This window comes from Malus domestica, chromosome 01 (genome assembly GCF_042453785.1).
Source record: "Malus domestica chromosome 01, GDT2T_hap1".
NCBI classification, from domain to species: domain Eukaryota; kingdom Viridiplantae; phylum Streptophyta; class Magnoliopsida; order Rosales; family Rosaceae; genus Malus; species Malus domestica.
In genome coordinates, this window is record NC_091661.1 from 27473127 (window position 1) to 27490397 (window position 17271).

Consider the following 17271-nt stretch of genomic DNA (forward strand, 5'->3'; position numbering starts at 1 on the left):
TTTTCAAAATGTTAATAACAATTTTCCTAATGTACAAGTATAAAACAATTAGTGATCAGATTTGTGAGCATCACTACTTGACATAGATAATAATTAATAACCCTACTTCCTAAATTGGGTATAAAGACAACCTCAAATTCAGGAAGTAGAGATCCAAATAGAGAACATTTTAGTTTTTGAATTCCTTACTATACTATTACTACTCGGTCCATCCCATCCATATATAAAGATAGAGAGACAAGTGGATGCATATGCTTGTGAACAAAAGAAAATAATGACATAATATTTCAGTCAAAATATCCAACAAACTAGTTCTGATCCCAAATCTTAGCCGGCTTTCTTGACCTAACCTTTTGTTTGCTCTCTCGTGTCTCACACTTGATAATTAGTGAAAGAATTTCGGGGAAAAAAAAAAAGAAAGAAAAAATGAAGCTAAGTAGTGAAAGAAACTAGTACGTACACACGGTTTCAAGAGATTAATTAAGATGCATAGATCGGCAAGCTGGAGCCCGGTAGCGGATGAGTACTTCATGCACTCAAATCTTAGCCGGCCGGGAAGGGGCCGTCAGGGCTGCGAATGTTAAATATATATAGGTCAATTATGTATTATAATACTTAAATATATTTAAGATAAACTAAAACTACAAAATCTACCATTACAGCTAACATCCACGTCAATTGACACCCCATTTATTTATTTATTTAAATATTTTGGAATAAATCAATACGGATTCAGATACTGCAACGCAATATCTTGTTCTGGTTCTAGTTTTATTGAATTTAGATGCTGGGGTGTCTGTTTCCTCGTTCCCATTTTTTTTTTTCACTCACACACCCTCCTATGTTTCCTCGTTCCCATTTTTTTTTTTCACTCACACACCCTCCTACGCTTCACAGCTTACGCGATTCCTATTTTTATTTTTGAATTCAGACACAGCGTTGCAGATTTTGTTTTTTACATTCTGGTTCAGACACTATGTTGCAAATTTTGTTTTTTACATTCTGGTTCAGACACTATGTTGCAGACACATACTCTCTCTTCTTCTTCCCGCATCAGAGAGAGCTAGAGAGCCTCAATTTTTCTCTCTCTCCTCGGATTCAAATTTCACAGAATTCAACTCAGATTCTGGGATCACAAATTCGGCTAAATTCTTTCCCATCTTACAATGGCAGGACCTTCGAGACCATTGGATCAGACCCAGATTTCTCCCTCTCCGTCCTCCGAGCATCATAACTGCAAACTCTCAATCGTCCTTGTATTACTTATACAACAGAACTAATGATATCAGATGATAATAATTTACGACTCAGAAAAGTAAACCATACGATTTAAGGAGATTTCTCTTGAGTGAAGAAGCAATACAGCCAGCTAGAAAAGTCAACATGAAGCGTGTTCAAAACCTTGAAAATTAGGCAGATTTTGTTTTTTTTTTTTTTCATCTCGTCAATCTTCTATGCAAATTACTTACTCATTATTCTTTACAAGCTTAGAATGACAGAGCAAAATAACACGAATTAACTTAAATGGTAAAATTGTGTCGAACGAGCTTTTCTTACATATCAAGCAAAACTTTATAACTGAAAATAATTAGTGGTAGAATCTTGTTTTACTTTCATTCTAATTTTATTCTCGACATATTGACTGTTGAGATACAAAATTTTATTTTAAAAGTTATGATTTATAAGTTTAGCTATCAAGTTTTAACGGAGTGATCAATCATCCAGATGAAAAAATATTCAATGACACTCTTTTGAGTCTTTTCAACTACAAATTATAATCAACAGTCAAATTTTGTGATAAAGTGTCAGACTACGTCATTTATAAAAACACTTATCATAAAAGTATAAGATTTTATGTATTTTGATCAAATCCAACTTTAAACTAATCTCACCTGATACGAGAGCGATCATAATTAAATAATTCATAATGGGTCGAAGAGTATATTCAAACTAAAGAGAATAGAATATCTGGCCCGCTGGACATGCCCAACACAGAGTTGGCCCACAAGTAAAACAGTAAAAAAAGCGTCTTTGGCTCCAAATTTTCATGTTTAATATAAACAGAACTTTTCGGTTTCATCATCGCTTCGTCATTTTTTCCAGTTTTATTTTCCTCCTCTCTCTGTGTCTCTCTCTCTCTCTCTCTCTCTCTCTCTCTCTCTCCCCTCTACCAGTTGCCTTCTCTGAACCTTTTTCTTCCTAAAATCTGACCTGGTCCGGATTCTGTTCTCCCTGGACCGGTCGAGTTTTTGGCAGATCAACGGCTCACAGTCATGAATCCTGAATAGTAAGCTCCCGATCTCTTTCCCGTTTCACTTTTGTTTCCAATTACGCAAACTTTTGCCCCTCTTTGCATCTGAGTATTTTTGTACCATTCAAATGTTTGGAAATGAAAGTGGGTATTTTTTTGTTTACTTTTCTTTGATTTCGGCGAAATCAGATTGAAGGTTTGATCTTTTCTTTAGATCCGTAATGATTTGGTGCTGAATTGTAATTGGTTTGTGGTAAATTTTGAAACCCTTTCGAAAAATTGTTAATTTTGTTGGAATTCTGTTTGTTTGCTTGTGAAAATTAAGAAACTGAAAGCCCAAAATGTCGGATTTGTAGTTGATTTCATTTTTGTTTGTTTCAGCTTTTAATTTTGATTACTGAATAAAAAAAAAGCATTGAATTATCTTAAGATCTTAAATTGTAGCTTGGATCATCTTGTGGAGGTTAATAGGTCAACTAAGATCTTGATGGTCATCTAGTTTTTGGGCTCAGTGAATGCATAATTACTAAATATAAATTACATGTGGTTAAACCAACAGGGTTAATTGTTAGTTTGCGACTGAACCTGTTGAATTCAGATTTGAAGTATTGGTAATGAATGATTATGTTGGAATGTTGTTTGCTGCAGTGATTACTTGTTTAAACTTTTGCTGATTGGAGACTCTGGGGTTGGAAAATCATGTCTTCTTCTGAGGTTTGCTGTAAGTTGTTCATACTTTTTGATTAAATTTATACGGATCTTTTTGCATGATTCATTGTTTGCATTACCGCCTCTCCGCGAACTGCTTAATTTATACCTCTTTGTTTTGATCAAATGAAATAAATGCTTACTTCCATGGAAATTATAATACCTATTGTTGAAAGGAAATAAAATGTATGCTTTGTTTCTTGAATCAAGCCGTTGGGGTTAGCTCAAGCGGTGAGGGAGGGTAGGTAGTGGGTTACGATTAGTATAGGTCAAATCCCTCCAAGTAACCATAGAACTAATACTATGAATCGCATTGATTTACTCAAAATATTCAGTTAGTATAATAACATATTCATGGTTTTCTCTATCATATAATACCTATTGTTGAATGTGACATTCTGTGCGGGTGTGTATACTTATTATTTGTTTTGATCAACTTTGAGAATCGCAACTGACTTTTCAATTTAGATGTTCTTGTTCCTGAGCTTCTGAGGCATAGTGTAATATGGTTAATCATATCTGGAGCTGACTTCATCAATATCAGTGCTGACCTTTTTATCTCTATCTGTATGATGCAGGACGATTCATATCTGGACAGCTACATTAGCACAATAGGAGTTGATTTTGTAAGCTTCATATTCGGGATCTAAATAATGTTATAGAAGATATGACTGTTGATTATTTTTCTTGTCCTTTCTCTGTAGAAAATTCGCACAGTAGAGCAGGATGAGAAGACCATTAAACTTCAAATTGTGAGACTCTCTCTCTCTGAAATATGGTACTGCATGGGCACTTAAGCCATTTAGCAGTTAAAGAATACCTTTACTCACATATCTTAACGTTGATGTCAAAGTCTTGTGGCTGGTTGTTTTAATCATTTAATCTTTTAAGAGTGGGCACTATTTTCCTTTTTTATTCGTGTCCTTTTTCTCGAATCATATGTGTGTTCTCTTGTTAAAGAGTTGTGTTACTGGTTTGTTGTGCCTTTTCAATTGTTTGTTCAATTACATTCAACTACTTTAGTAGAACTTCTTGTTGCATGAGGTTGTTTATGTGTTTACGTTTTGTTGTATTATGAACAAATATGTATCGTGGGAATGGAACACTTATTCTGGCATTATTATTGGGCTGAAACTTAGTTCTGGTGCATATTTCATAATGTTCTTATCGTATGAAACACTGTTGTTTAGTCAATCTAGCTATAAGACTTATCTGTCATATTTGTCTTGGCCTCCCTGGACATGTAGTGGGACACTGCTGGACAAGAACGTTTTAGGACAATTACTAGTAGCTACTACCGTGGGGCACATGGAATTATAGTAAGTGTGCCGTTCTTCATTTGTTTTATGTTTCATTGTTACAGTCTCTGTTTTCCTTGAGGTCGTGTACTGTGGATTCTGTTTATTAATGTTGGTGTATGTTGCAGATAGTTTATGATGTGACGGACCAAGAGAGCTTCAATAATGTTAAGCAATGGTTAAATGAAATTGACCGTTACGCTAGCGAGAATGTAAACAAGCTTCTTGTAGGCAACAAGGCTGATCTCACTGCTAACAAAGTTGTGTCTTATGAAACAGCTAAGGTGAAAATTTTGTGAACCTCCCCTTAGTTTCTGTTTCCATATTTTTTTTTGATGAATTCTCCTTGTTGACTCATTGGTAATTTAACAGGCATTTGCGGATGAGATTGGGATCCCTTTCATGGAGACTAGTGCAAAAAATGCTACCAATGTGGAGCAGGCTTTCATGGCAATGGCTGCTGAAATCAAGAATAGGTACTTTTCCATACGTCTGTGTGTGTGTGTGTGTGTGTGTTTTCCTTACCCCGTATTTTATAAGATAAAAGGTTCAATTAGGCACAAGTCGTGCACAGTTTCTGCATCTTTGAGTTCAAAGATTTATCACTGGGCTATGGGTATTCACTCATTTCTTTCACGACATAATGCAGGATGGCAAGTCAACCAATGAACAATGCAAGGCCGCCAACAGTGCAGATCCGCGGACAACCTGTGAACCAGAAATCTGGCTGCTGCTCATCTTAGTTCGATTCTGTTGCTGATCTTATGTGGCAGGAATGCGCGTAGGAGAAGAAGGCTTGTCGTCATTCTTCTGTAAACCGTAGGGGACTATTTGTGCCTTCTTAAACGATATGTCGTGACTTTGCTCGTCAGTAATTCCATTCTTTATAGTCTTTTAACTGGTATGTACAAATGATGTCTGCCGCTCAGCTACACTTCAAATTTATCTGGTTTCTTCTGTTTAAAGTGACTCGTTGAATTGTTCATGTGGATGCTTAAAGGAAATTTGTACGTTTCTGATGTTATTATATGGCAACTAGCCAAGTTATACAATCTTGAAATAGACCACTCCATGAGACCATATTTTTTCTTCAAATGTCCCTTAATTATATGGCATACTAGACAGAAGTAGTGCTCAAGTACTAATTAGTTAGTAAGATAATACGGTGCTAATTTCTTGTTTAAATTCACTCTACAAATTTGTTTTACAATTCAAATTGTTAAATTTGAGGTTTTCATTCAAAGATCATTTCGAAAGTTTGGGAGTCATTTCACATTTTGATCAACATCGTCAGCATTTTAGTAGTCAACAATATTGTGTGTTAATGGTTTGGTCATAATTGAATGGCTAAACACTTATTTGAGCGTGCTTTTGCCGGGATAATATCTCAGTATTTGAACTTAAATAATGATCTATTCATATCATGAAAAAACTTACACCCCAAACTAAAAGTCAGTGCCCTAAACTAAGAACCATTATCTTATTTAAGTTCATGTCATCTGAGTTGAGAAGGAAAAGTTGCAAAAAATAAAATAAAATTCGTTTGGCCAAAATTGCTCCAAACAATATAAATTCTGCAGAATTATGACTGACTTAATGCGATGAAGGGGACACAGGTCCTTTTCGAATCTCATAGTCCGGATCTCAAGGACCAGACAATTTGACCACTCAAATCGAATCTGACGGTTCCGATTAACTCAATTTGATGGTCCACCTCACACAAACAGGGGCTACGATTTCTCTTCAACACAAATCAAAGATCCGGATTTCCTGACCCTTGGGCTTCGGACAGTAAGGTTTGGAGAGATCCAAATTCCAATGAAGGCATTTCATTTCATCATAAACATGGTATAAAAAAGTGGGACTCATAAAAACCCTTTCCGCATTTTACAATTGTACACCTCCCTCCATGAGTGATTCGACTGAATCAACGTAATTCATTATTCTCGTAATTCTTCTTCTATCTTAAGCTTGTTGTGAATCAAAATTGTTAGAAAATTAAAAAATTAAAAGATGTAAAAAAAGTAATTTTCTATGTGACTCTGATGGCACCAGAAGAAGAAGAAGGAGACAAGTTTGCCCCCTGAGAGGGCTGAGGCTGCCCAATTTTAAGCTCTAAAGCATCTTTCTCAGCTGCTGACGTCATGCTGCTGATCCGGCCGGCTGCCATGGATGGACTGCTTGGGAGGGACCTAGGTGATGATGGGATTCCAGAAGGGTGAGATATTACAGGAGCACTAGTTGGAGAGTTACCATGGTTTTTTATCATGTGGTGGTAATTTGGTCTGTAAAAGTGCATCATTGGGGCGTATGAGACATTTCCAGGAATTCCCATCTGTTCAAACATGAGCAAAATCATCATCCGTAAGTTTGGCACTTTGTTTTAGAAAAATTAACTTCAAATGGAAACAAACACATTTCACTTCACATTTGTTCTAATTCTCCTTCTCATAGGTTAGAGTAGTTTCAAATATATAGTCTTGTAATATTGTAAGAAAACTTCATTTCATGGTGAAAAAGTACTTTAAAAGATCATTTTAAAGAAACAAACTCATGGATCAAACTGTAATTGCAACCGACTATTGCACCTAACATTAACAATTAATAGGTGAGTGATTTTTGTTCTTTCTATTGTGCGGTTCTTGAAGTATTTCTCGCTAACAATAACAGTTGTCACGGGGATTACACTGATAGAGTAACACTCAAAACTAGGTTCGCATATAATCATGGGAAAAAGGCAAAAGGGTTCTTACCATAAATGGCATGGCAGGGTAATTTGGAAGAGTGCAAATTGGAGACAATGGAGGAGCTGGGAGGCTATCCAAGCACAGATGTGGGAATCTGTCAAGAATCTGAGTTGGAACGTTGCTAGGCGATGGCGAGTTATTGCCTGTATTGATTTTCAGTTGCCTAGTTCTAGAGCTGCTAGCCTGTGGTGAAGTTTCAGCAGCTGACTTTGTAGGTGTAATTGAGGAATCTTGAGGACCCTGATCCTGGAAATCCCATCAAAATCCAGTCATTGTTGTGAATTAATAAGAACTGCCTCTACCATGTTGTCAAAGAAATTTGCATAAACAGGACCGGTCACAACCTTTTAATCAAAAGACGTATATAAGTTAATTAGGGTTTAGTGCTTCTCTATTGTTAAACAGTGCCATCTCAATTTTACTTCTGATAGAAATTCATAAAATGTTCTATCCGTGCAATGCGTATTTTCTCGGAAACTGTACAGTACTTGTTTGAAGTGGGAGAGAGAGAGAATTACAGAGAGTTCTTTAAAGTGCATGTCAAAGAGGCTTGATCTGCGTTTCCTCTTATCATTTGTAGCCTGCCTGAGGAAATACTTCTGTGCATGACTAGCAACCTGGGTTGGGGTTCTTGTGGTCACAAAGTTTCTTGCTATTCCTCTCCAATCACCTTTCCCAAGCTTCTTCAAACCAGCTAGAAATACTCTATGCTCTTCCTCAGTCCATGGCCTCCCTGAAAATATTCATTTCAAATTCAGTCAAAACCAAACCTGAAGAATCTAGATGCAATTACGCTAACTTACATAAAAGGAATTTGAACTTGAGTGCAAAACTAGCAGGCATACTGTCTTGGCCAACTGATTTAACCTAAACTAGGTCTCCAGAAAAAAAAAAGGAGGGTAATTTTGGAGATGCCATTAAAGAAGATATACGTATACAAACAATCAATGTAATACAAAGAAGAAAAACGCCAATGAAGAACAATGCAGTCACACATGCATTCCTTTAACATCACAGAAGGCAATTAAATCAAAGAGCAAACAGAAAACTTAGACACATAAAATCAGTTGGAATTGATGAAATTGTCAACAACAAAAATAGACCTTTTCTTCTCTCATGGGCGGCCTTGTGTCGCTTGTTATGAATGAGGCCATCGGAGAGGTAGCCGGCATCGTTATCTGCCCCAACAGCGTTGTTGTTGTGGTCTCCGTTGCCGTCTGTATGCAGATTCCCCATGCTGTAACTCTTCTTCATAGAATCCTCCTGGTTTTCCAAAATGTTCACGCCGAAAAGCTTCAAGCAAACCCCTTTATTTACATGGCTGTGGTTGCACGTCCTCGAGTTGTGGCCATTGTGACCACAATGCGAACACTTTCGTGCCGATTCCTTCACCATAATTTGTAACACTTTTCTCGTGGAGATCAATCCACAAATCTTCTAGAAAAAAATAACAAAGAAGATGATGGATTTGATTGCTTAGATATTGATTTGTTTTGGGTGAAAAGAAAAAAGAATATTAGTTTTTCTCTCTTACGTGCAAAGGAAGGTCTACGAGTATTTATGGGGCTTTTGGTTTCCTTTTCTATAATAAGTCTATAACAATCAAACACACGTAATTTTACTTTTTCCTTCACCACTAAGCTCACTTAATCCCTTTACTAATTTTCCCTACAAAAACTACGAAAACATAGATGTGAAAGTTGAATCAAGGGTTAGGATTGTTTCAGTGGCCGGTGAACTATAACCTAAGCCGTTGGATTTATGGTTTGAAATTGGTTGATTTTTTTACTTTAATGGGTAACTGGCACGTGGAAGTGCACTCCCAGTCCTATGTGAAGCTGGTCTTACGCGATTGTCTGTGCCTCTCTGGAAAGTCGGTGCGCGTCCCTGGTCCTTGCTGCTAATTTTATCCTTTTACCCAAAAATAAAGGAGAAAAAGAGAAGAAGAAAAAAGAAGAAATAACTTGTACAGCTTTTTTTGTTGATTTAGGTTAACTAATTTGGGAGATAAATATTAACAGCTAATCTGGATTTTAACTCGAGTCCACCCTGTGAAATTCTAGAGCGAGGTAAAAAGCTACCTGTTTCCGTATGTTGTTGGGACTCAGAGATTACAATTGGACGGTCAGGATTTGTTGATATTTGATTAAACTTCAACTTACAAGCAATCATGTCCGTTTATATGTAATAAAAGGCAGTGCGGTAAATCTGATCAACAAAAAAGGAGGCGTGGTAAAGCTTGCTCAAATGTGGTTATCTGCTTATCATTCTAGTTATTTAGATTCAAGCGATAAGCTTGCTTAATTATATAAAGCTGGCCATTTGTTACTTGGACGCCAAGAAAATGACTTACAGATAACATAAAACACATAATAAGAGTCAGTTCTGTAGTTAAAAAGAAATTAGACAGATAATATAAATGATATGCATTTTTAGTCAAAATGGTCTCTGAGATTTAAAATTAATAGAAGTGGTCCTTAAGATTGTCTACCATCCATTATTTTGGTCTTTCCGTTAAAAAACTCCGTTAAGTTGAGGGTATAACACATAACTTGGTCTCTAAGATTTGCATAACATATAATTTTGGTCCCTGAGATTTGCATAACACATAACTTTGGTCCATGAGATTGTTCACCATCCATCATTTTGTTATTTCATTAAAAAGTTGAAGGACCACTTAACAAAGTTTTTTAATGGAATGACTAAAATAATGGATGGTGGATAATCTCAGGGACCACTCCTATTGATTTTAAATCTCAGTGATCAAAGTTATATGTTATAAAAATCTCAGGGACCATTTTGGCTAAAAAGCCAAATATATTTAAAAGGAAAAAGTGTTATGGTTTGAGTTGCATGTGTCTTTAGTTTTTATTCTTGGAACAAACAGTGTTTGTTCGAAGAAAAAAAAATATTCTACGAATATATATTTTCAGTTTTGTTAATTCTACCTTGTCATTTACAATTTTAGGGGTGTGTTATTCACACATCCCATTTTACTTCTCACACATCCTTGATAATTTATGTCCGTTGATCTTCTTCAATTCATCCGATCCGACGGCCAAAAATTAAAAAGGTGTGTGAAAAAGTAAAATGGGGTGTGTGGATATCACATCCCACAATTTTATTCAAATATATGATTTTATCAATCTGTATAACTTGGCAATCCACGGTTAGGCCATGTGATGCACTTTTGTATACAAAATTCACTTATCATCTTTTTTTAGAACCTAGGCAATACAATTTTATTGATATGAAAAAAGAAAATACTTCTAGAGAGGGGACATTAATTTTACTTATCATAAAGCAAGAAATACAAAATACAATAAAAGAGAGGATATAAACATTTCCCTTCTTGAAAAAGAAAATACAAGAAAAAGAAGGGAATCCCTCTTGAAAAAGAAAATAAAAGAATGGGGGAAAGAGAATAACCTGAGAAACAAAAAGGAAAATCCAAAAGGATTGGGTAAAAAGGAAAATCATTTATCAAGAATGACAGATAAACCTGTAGGCATTACCAATAAATTTGTATGCATAAAAGAAAAATCTAGGAGAAGCGGCATGTCAAATAAGAGAAGAATGGAGAGACCCTAAATTGGTTAATTTGTTAGCAACTACATTCATTTCTCAAAATGTATGGAGCAACGAAAAACCATGTGTTGCAAACAAGAAATACAGTTTTTCCAACGAGTATGGAGCAACCAAGGAGGAGAAAAAAAATTAGAAGCAAAGTAACATGTCACACTAAAAGTCACTTTCAAGCATAAATTTTGTCAATCCAGCACGTGAGCTAACTACACAGCAAGGATGATAACATAAAATTTTGCATAGAAATAAGAAAATTCCTTATCAATTGGCATAACACGATTTAAATTGTCAGTAAACCTTAAAAAAACTTGGTTGTAAATCCCTAAGTTTGCCCAAAAAATTAGTGTTTTAAGGCTTGAGCTTAGATTCTTCCCGTCCAACAAAATTAAGTGAGATTTGTATATGAAAGGGTTATAATGCTCTTGAACCTGAAACGCACAAGACACCAATTAAATATACCGATCGACTTGAACATATGATATGACCAAACGCTATGAACCCCTTGAAAATAAATTTGTAGGTTTAACTTCTATGGTGCTACTATTTTAGGCTGACATCTAAATCGTCTTCCTCTTAAGTTATTTCACTTTAAAGTGTGTTTAGATTAATAGCTTGCTAATCAGTTTGAACGATTATCGAGTTAACCTGATATTAATTGCAACTGAATTTTTTTTTTCTTTTGCTGGTATTTAAAAGATATATTACTATAATATCAATATTGGGAATTGAATCTTATTGTTGACTAAAAACAAAAAATCTTGACAATTAATAAAATATATCTTTCATAATTAAGTAATTTTCTGTCCAAAAGATAGTAACCAAACTATGAAAAAAAATTGGGATTTTTGAACTTTAATCCTTCAAGAAGGTTAAAATTAAAAAAAAACCTGGTGTTAGATTAAATATTGATTTTAGTCCCTAATGTGTCGTTAATTCAAAATAATTAATGTGCATTTTATTTAATGTCTCCCATTAAATATTTAAATTTATTAATACACAAATTTTAATTTATTTTTTGACCAAAAAAGAGTTTTTTAATTTATTAATTTTATTAAACATTCTTCAAATTTGAAAGACTCAATTAATGTACCTAAATGTTAGTACCAAAATGTATGTACCTAAATATATGCACCGAAATGTATTAATATTAAATTAATGTACCTAAATGTGTGTATCGAAATGTATGCACCGAAATGTTAGTACCGAAAATGTATTATATTGAATTAATGTACCTAAATGTTTGTATCGAAATGTATGTACCGAAATGTGTGTACCAAAATGTATTATAATGAATTTAATATACCTAAATGAAAAAGATAAAGTACATCGAAATATATTGTATAACATAAATTAGTTTATCTAAATGTTCACAACAAAATATATTACGATGAATGAAATGAAAATAAAAATTATAATGAAATAAAATTAATACATTAAAAATTAGAAAGAAAAAGATAAATAATTAAAAAATCAAAATATAATTAATAAATGAGGTTATTAATGTATCAAGGTACTAAAATTAGATTTTGATCTTACTCATGGTTTTAATAAAAAAGTCATCTTTGCCAAGGATTAAAATGAAGTTTTCTATAAAAAATTCAGTGTGCTATAAATACGGGACGGTACATTACATGTTATTATATAATTGAAGAGTTTTTCAAGTGTCCATTTAATTGTATAATAACATGTGACGTACCATGCTTTGTTTCGGGCACACCGAAAGGTCTCTCCCAACAATAATGCCCCATTTCCAATCCTTGTTGAGATGATACCATCAGGAGTTTAATTTGGCGGAATAAATCGTTGAGAAACTCAATGATATCACAATCATCCAAACTTTATTTAATTGCATGTTCAACAAGATATTAGTTTTAGATTTTTAGGTTTAATTAAAACAAAACGATAACAATGGAAGTTTACAATGTACTATTTAGAAGCAAGAAAAATAAGATTATTAATATGTTCAATGTTCACCAAATAATTTTGTTTTTCCATCGGAAGAGAGAGCCTAGAACTCAGGCCGTGACGGTCACTGGGAGGCCTTGCGTTTCAGGGATCGTCCAGAACAGCCCTGTGAGTCTTCGACTGTGACGGTGACTAACCTAATTAATCAAAAACTTGCCTATAAATTTTTTTCCTTTTATTTTCTAAATATGTTTTATCAAATAGTAATACTAAGAGAATTAAATTTATAGACAAAATTAGCAAACTAAATAATGTGTCATTATTATGAATGATTATGTTTATTAATGCTTAAGTAATAAACCAATTATTAATTTCCATGTTATTTAGTTTCTAAAATTTAATCTTCCTAACAGTATTATATAATAATATATGACGTATGCGATAATGTTCCGTACAACTAAAATATCTCTTCCTTTTTTCTGGGTGAGGTGGAGCCTACAGCTCTCGCAATCCACGTTGGCGGTGAGAAAATAACGACAACGTTTGTCTGCAGAGAAGCGTAGAACCTTCAAGCAGAAGAGAGATGCAGTGAAAAAACTGAAACGCATACATGCAGAAGAACACGTGGTTGATAAACAAATAAAAGAAACGTAAATATTGACGAAAGGTTTTTGGCTTCCAGGCACGTGATGCTTACTTCCCTGCTTTTGTCTCTGCCTATATCAAGTACGCGTTTCTTTCGTTTCTTGGTGACAAAACGACAACCCCACCAAACTGCCTTTTTATTGCAATCCACCGCATCCGGAATTTATTATTCAGAGAGAAAAAAAACCTCTCCATCACTTGTATACTAACATTGGACACACCACCCTGTGTTTCATACACATTAAAAAACCTCTCGGAAAAAAGGTAGGCTTCACTATCTAGATACAGTCGGAAGCCATGCATATTTGCTGGCGAGAGGATGCAACGTATTAGCAGATGACATCATGGAAGTCTTCTTTTTCGACATCTCAAGGGAGTCACTCGGACTTGTTTACAGCTCTTAAAAAGACCAAAAAATTGCAACTTTCAGTTACCCCAACTTTAATTAGGTCATAAAATTACCCTACTTGCACTTACAGCTCGGTTGGAATGCAATTGATTCAATTGTATATGATTGTCTTACAGCTCCGTTGGAATGCAATTGATTCAATTGTATATGATTGTCTAATTCTCTCTTCATAGGCTGGATTGACTAAATTAACTAAAAGGGTTCACGTACAAAGAATGTGTTAAAGAAAGTGGAGTGCAACTACTATTATCGACCTAAAGTTTTATGTTTATCAATCAACTTGTTTAATGTCATCACCGTATAATTGAGGTTGTATTTTCTTTATCCAACAAAGAGGGTTCTCTAATAATTTAGATCATAAATGACGCTTACCGATTCCTCTCCTTCCTTAATAACTAACTATTTAACCTACTAACGCTATTATTTTTCCGAAAAATTAAAGTTATGATAACTTATTCCGATATGATAAAAGAATTTACGGACTTCAAATTATTATTTTCAAACTGATGTCACGATTAAGAAATTAGGGTTGAAATCCCAAAAAAACCGATTGTCGGCATTATCACCTTGGCGCTATTTAAACTCGCTCAGTTAGGGTTTGAGTAATAATCTCCCGGCCTCCTCAATCAACTTCCATTTCATAACCAAACTCTTCACCATCCTTTTAGTAGCGCGATAAGAATATACAGTGTATCACCCTCCACCTTGATCGACACTGAAAAACTACAATTTGGAGAAAATTGGAGCTCTGTGGCTCACAAGCGTCGTGGTATAGTTGTAGTTGTGGATTGACGGCTTTGAAGTCACATAGTGTTGTGGTCTTAGTCACAGTTTGAGCTAGAGAAATGCATTCCAAATACAACAATTACTAGATATAGCTAGAATGATTAAAGTCAGATCCAGAAATTCTATCACTCACATCAAGCTCATGAATGTTTGAATCCATATTAAGGAAGGATTGCTTTTGGTAATTCAAATAGAATGGTGATACAAAATCAGTCTATTTCCGACATCAAATCCATAGTTAGCGGATTTATCAGAACGAAGCCCTTACTCCATCTCAAAGTCATCGACCGACGTCCATCCCTATTTATTTAAGGAGTTGTTATTGGTACTCCAAAAACATCATGTACTCCATATATATTTTCTCTCTTATACTCATAAGGGAGAAATACATGATAATTTTTTTGAAGTGTTAATAAAAATGTACTTTATTAATACGGTAAGTAGTACATATATTAACTGTTGTTTGTGATCAAATCATTTGTTTGACAACATTCTTTGAGCCATTCAACAAAGGACAAGTCATTAATTAGGTTCACATGTAATCCATCTCTTATTTAAGTTCATAAATTCAGTCTGTTCCATTATCCATATTATATATAATGTTTTAACTTGTTGATAGTTACTTTTTCGTCCCTGTTTTTTTCTCTAGGGCTGGACTGGGGATGGTGGGTTCGATGCCAAGCTGCAGGAGCAATCTCAGTGCAAGTGCAACCAGTCAAGACGAGTTAGTTTGACTGATTTGTCCTTTAATTACCAGATCTCTGCAGTAAAGCAAGTAACGCCCGCAGAATTCAGGGCAGAGACACTGAAACAACCCCAAGAACTTGAGTCCAAACCCTCAACACCTGCCCCACAGCCTCCATGTCCAAGTTTCGACGCCTTACAAGCCATCCTCTTATCACCTACACATGGGGGTCGCCAAGCAGAAATTGCCATTTACCAAACAGTAACAATATTTTACGCCCGTCAACTCCATGGACACAAACCTAGGTCTATTCCACAACCCCACAATGAAGGGTATAATTGGAAATCCGACTTTATTACGACGGAAAAAACCTTCAACACCTGGCGGGAGCTGCTGAGTTTCCGCCAACAACTGTCGCACTCTTGGAGTATCAACCTCCAAGCAAATGCAATCTGTGCAATCCACTCCCGAATTAATTTTTCACTTCAACATATTAACGCCCGTTAATACCGACTAACTTGTTAGTTGATTAAGGTCTAAACTGTATTTTCCTTACTTTAGCATGTGTAAATAAATCAGTTTGTGATCAAGGGCTGAGATTAGATAATATTGTGCTAGGCTCAGATGTAAGCATGTGTCAAGATCTCATAGGGTCTTGTAATGGATGGTATGATGAGCTCATAGGCTCACGTAGCTTCCCTCTCCCTAGTGTCATGTAAATGTTGAGGTTCTGAAGGAATATATGCAGAGAGCATTTTTGGCTCTATCGGAGATATTTTGAGAACACTCTCTGTCTTTTCATTTTCTCTCTAAAACCTCTTCTTCTTATACACATTTCTAAATACATCACTGCATAACAGGAATTCCAACATGGTATCCAGAGCCTAGGTTCGATTTCGGACTGGGCGTTGAATTCTGTGAAACTGTGTGAGAGAATCCAACGTGAAATCTCTCAATTTCATTCCGACTCAAGCTAAATGGCTGGATCTGGAAGCAGTGATTTACGAGCTCCTGTTTTTGATGGAACGGAGTTCGAGTTCTGGAAAGTGAGAATGGTCACCATTTTCAAATCGTATGGGATATGGAAATTGGTTGACAAAGGGATTGCTATTCCAGAATCGAAGAAGAAAGGAGAAAAGAAGAAAACAAAGAAGGAGAAAGACGAGGAAGATTCATCCTCATCGGATGATGATGAAGGAGATGATGACGAGTTGGACGCACACATGGAAGATCAGCTCATGAAAGATGCTAAGGCACTGGGCATTATTCAGAGTGCTGTCTCGAAGGAGATCTTCCCTCGAATCGTGAATCAAGAGACCTCAAAGGGTGCCTGGGATCTACTCCAGGAGGAGTTTCGCGGCGATGAACAGGCAAGATCCGTTAAACTTCAAAGTTTACGTCGTGAATTTGAGTATATGAGAATGAAGGAGAATGAATCTCTATCTGTCTATCTTACTAGACTATTTGAATTAATTAATCAAATGAAATCTTATGGTGAGAACCTCACTCATCAAAGAGAAGTTCAAAAGGTTTTGATTAGTTTGTCCAGTAAATATGATCCAATCTGTGTTGTGATTGAAAGAACTTCTGATTTGAATACTGTGACTGTGCAAGAAGTGGTAGGATCTCTTAAGAGTTATGAACTCAGATTGAGTAGACATGTTGATGAAATTACAAGCACAGAGCATGCTTTCTCCACTATGGGTCTTGTACCTAAAGCACAGAATAGGCCACTCACACAGGGAAATCACAGTAAGGGAAAGAAGAATTGGAAGTCTATGTCTAGGAAGTGGGAAAACAACACTCGACAACCTGAGAGACAAGGTGAGATCACTGAGGGTGTTAAACAAAAGTGCAAGATCTGTGATAAGGCTCATCATGGAGAGTGTTGGTTCAAAGGAAAACCTAAGTGTCATAACTGCAACAGATTTGGGCATGTAGTGAGAGATTGTCACCAGCCAAAGAAAAATCATACTGCAAATTATTTGAATCATGTTCAAGATAATGCAATGATGTTCTATGCCTGTCATAAGGCCTCTGTGCAAGAAAATAGTGGAGTTTGGTATCTGGACAGTGGTTGCAGTAACCACATGACCAGTACTGAATCATTGCTGATCAACATTGACAGAAGTATAAGGTGTAAGGTGAAAATGGGCACAGGGGAATTGGTTGACTCAGTTGGCAAAGGCACACTGATTGTGGAGACCAAAAGAGGCACTCGGTTCATACCAGAAGTAATGATTGTACCTGGT

The 17271-nt window shown here is 35.5% G+C and overlaps 2 protein-coding genes across 2 annotated transcripts; one reads left to right on the top strand and one right to left on the bottom strand.

Moving 5' to 3' along the window:
• Positions 1 to 2047: 2047 nt before the first annotated feature.
• LOC103438954 (GTP-binding protein YPTM2-like) lies at positions 2048 to 5309 on the top strand. The gene is made up of 8 exons (XM_008377499.4): positions 2048 to 2287; positions 2900 to 2972; positions 3538 to 3585; positions 3664 to 3711; positions 4207 to 4278; positions 4386 to 4541; positions 4630 to 4733; positions 4907 to 5309. Exons 1-8 carry the CDS (start codon positions 2274 to 2276, stop codon positions 4998 to 5000), a joined length of 609 nt encoding a protein of 202 aa, XP_008375721.1. The 5' UTR covers positions 2048 to 2273; the 3' UTR covers positions 5001 to 5309.
• A 753-nt stretch (positions 5310 to 6062) lies between these two features.
• Positions 6063 to 8532, bottom strand: LOC103438943 (probable transcription factor At5g61620). The gene is made up of 4 exons (XM_008377490.4): positions 8108 to 8532; positions 7523 to 7737; positions 7011 to 7250; positions 6063 to 6592 (listed from the first exon to the last, which is right to left on the bottom strand). The coding sequence occupies exons 1-4, from the start codon at positions 8397 to 8399 to the stop codon at positions 6290 to 6292; spliced, it is 1050 nt and encodes a 349-aa protein (XP_008375712.2). The 5' UTR covers positions 8400 to 8532; the 3' UTR covers positions 6063 to 6289.
• Positions 8533 to 17271: the final 8739 nt, after the last annotated feature.

Bases quoted from the DNA above. Each gene is read 5' to 3' on its own strand.
- LOC103438954 (XM_008377499.4), top strand. The intron at 4,279-4,385 runs GTAAGTGTGCCG...TGTATGTTGCAG, and splicing joins GTGGGGCACATGGAATTATA to ATAGTTTATGATGTGACGGA. The intron at 4,734-4,906 runs GTACTTTTCCAT...GACATAATGCAG, and splicing joins GCTGCTGAAATCAAGAATAG to GATGGCAAGTCAACCAATGA.
- LOC103438943 (XM_008377490.4), bottom strand. From the start codon at position 8,399: ATGGTGAAGGAATCGGCACGAAAGTGTTCGCATTGTGGTCACAATGGC. The intron at 7,738-8,107 runs GTCTATTTTTGT...GAATATTTTCAG, and splicing joins CGCCCATGAGAGAAGAAAAG to GGAGGCCATGGACTGAGGAA. The intron at 6,593-7,010 runs GTAAGAACCCTT...ATGTTTGAACAG, and splicing joins ACCCTGCCATGCCATTTATG to ATGGGAATTCCTGGAAATGT.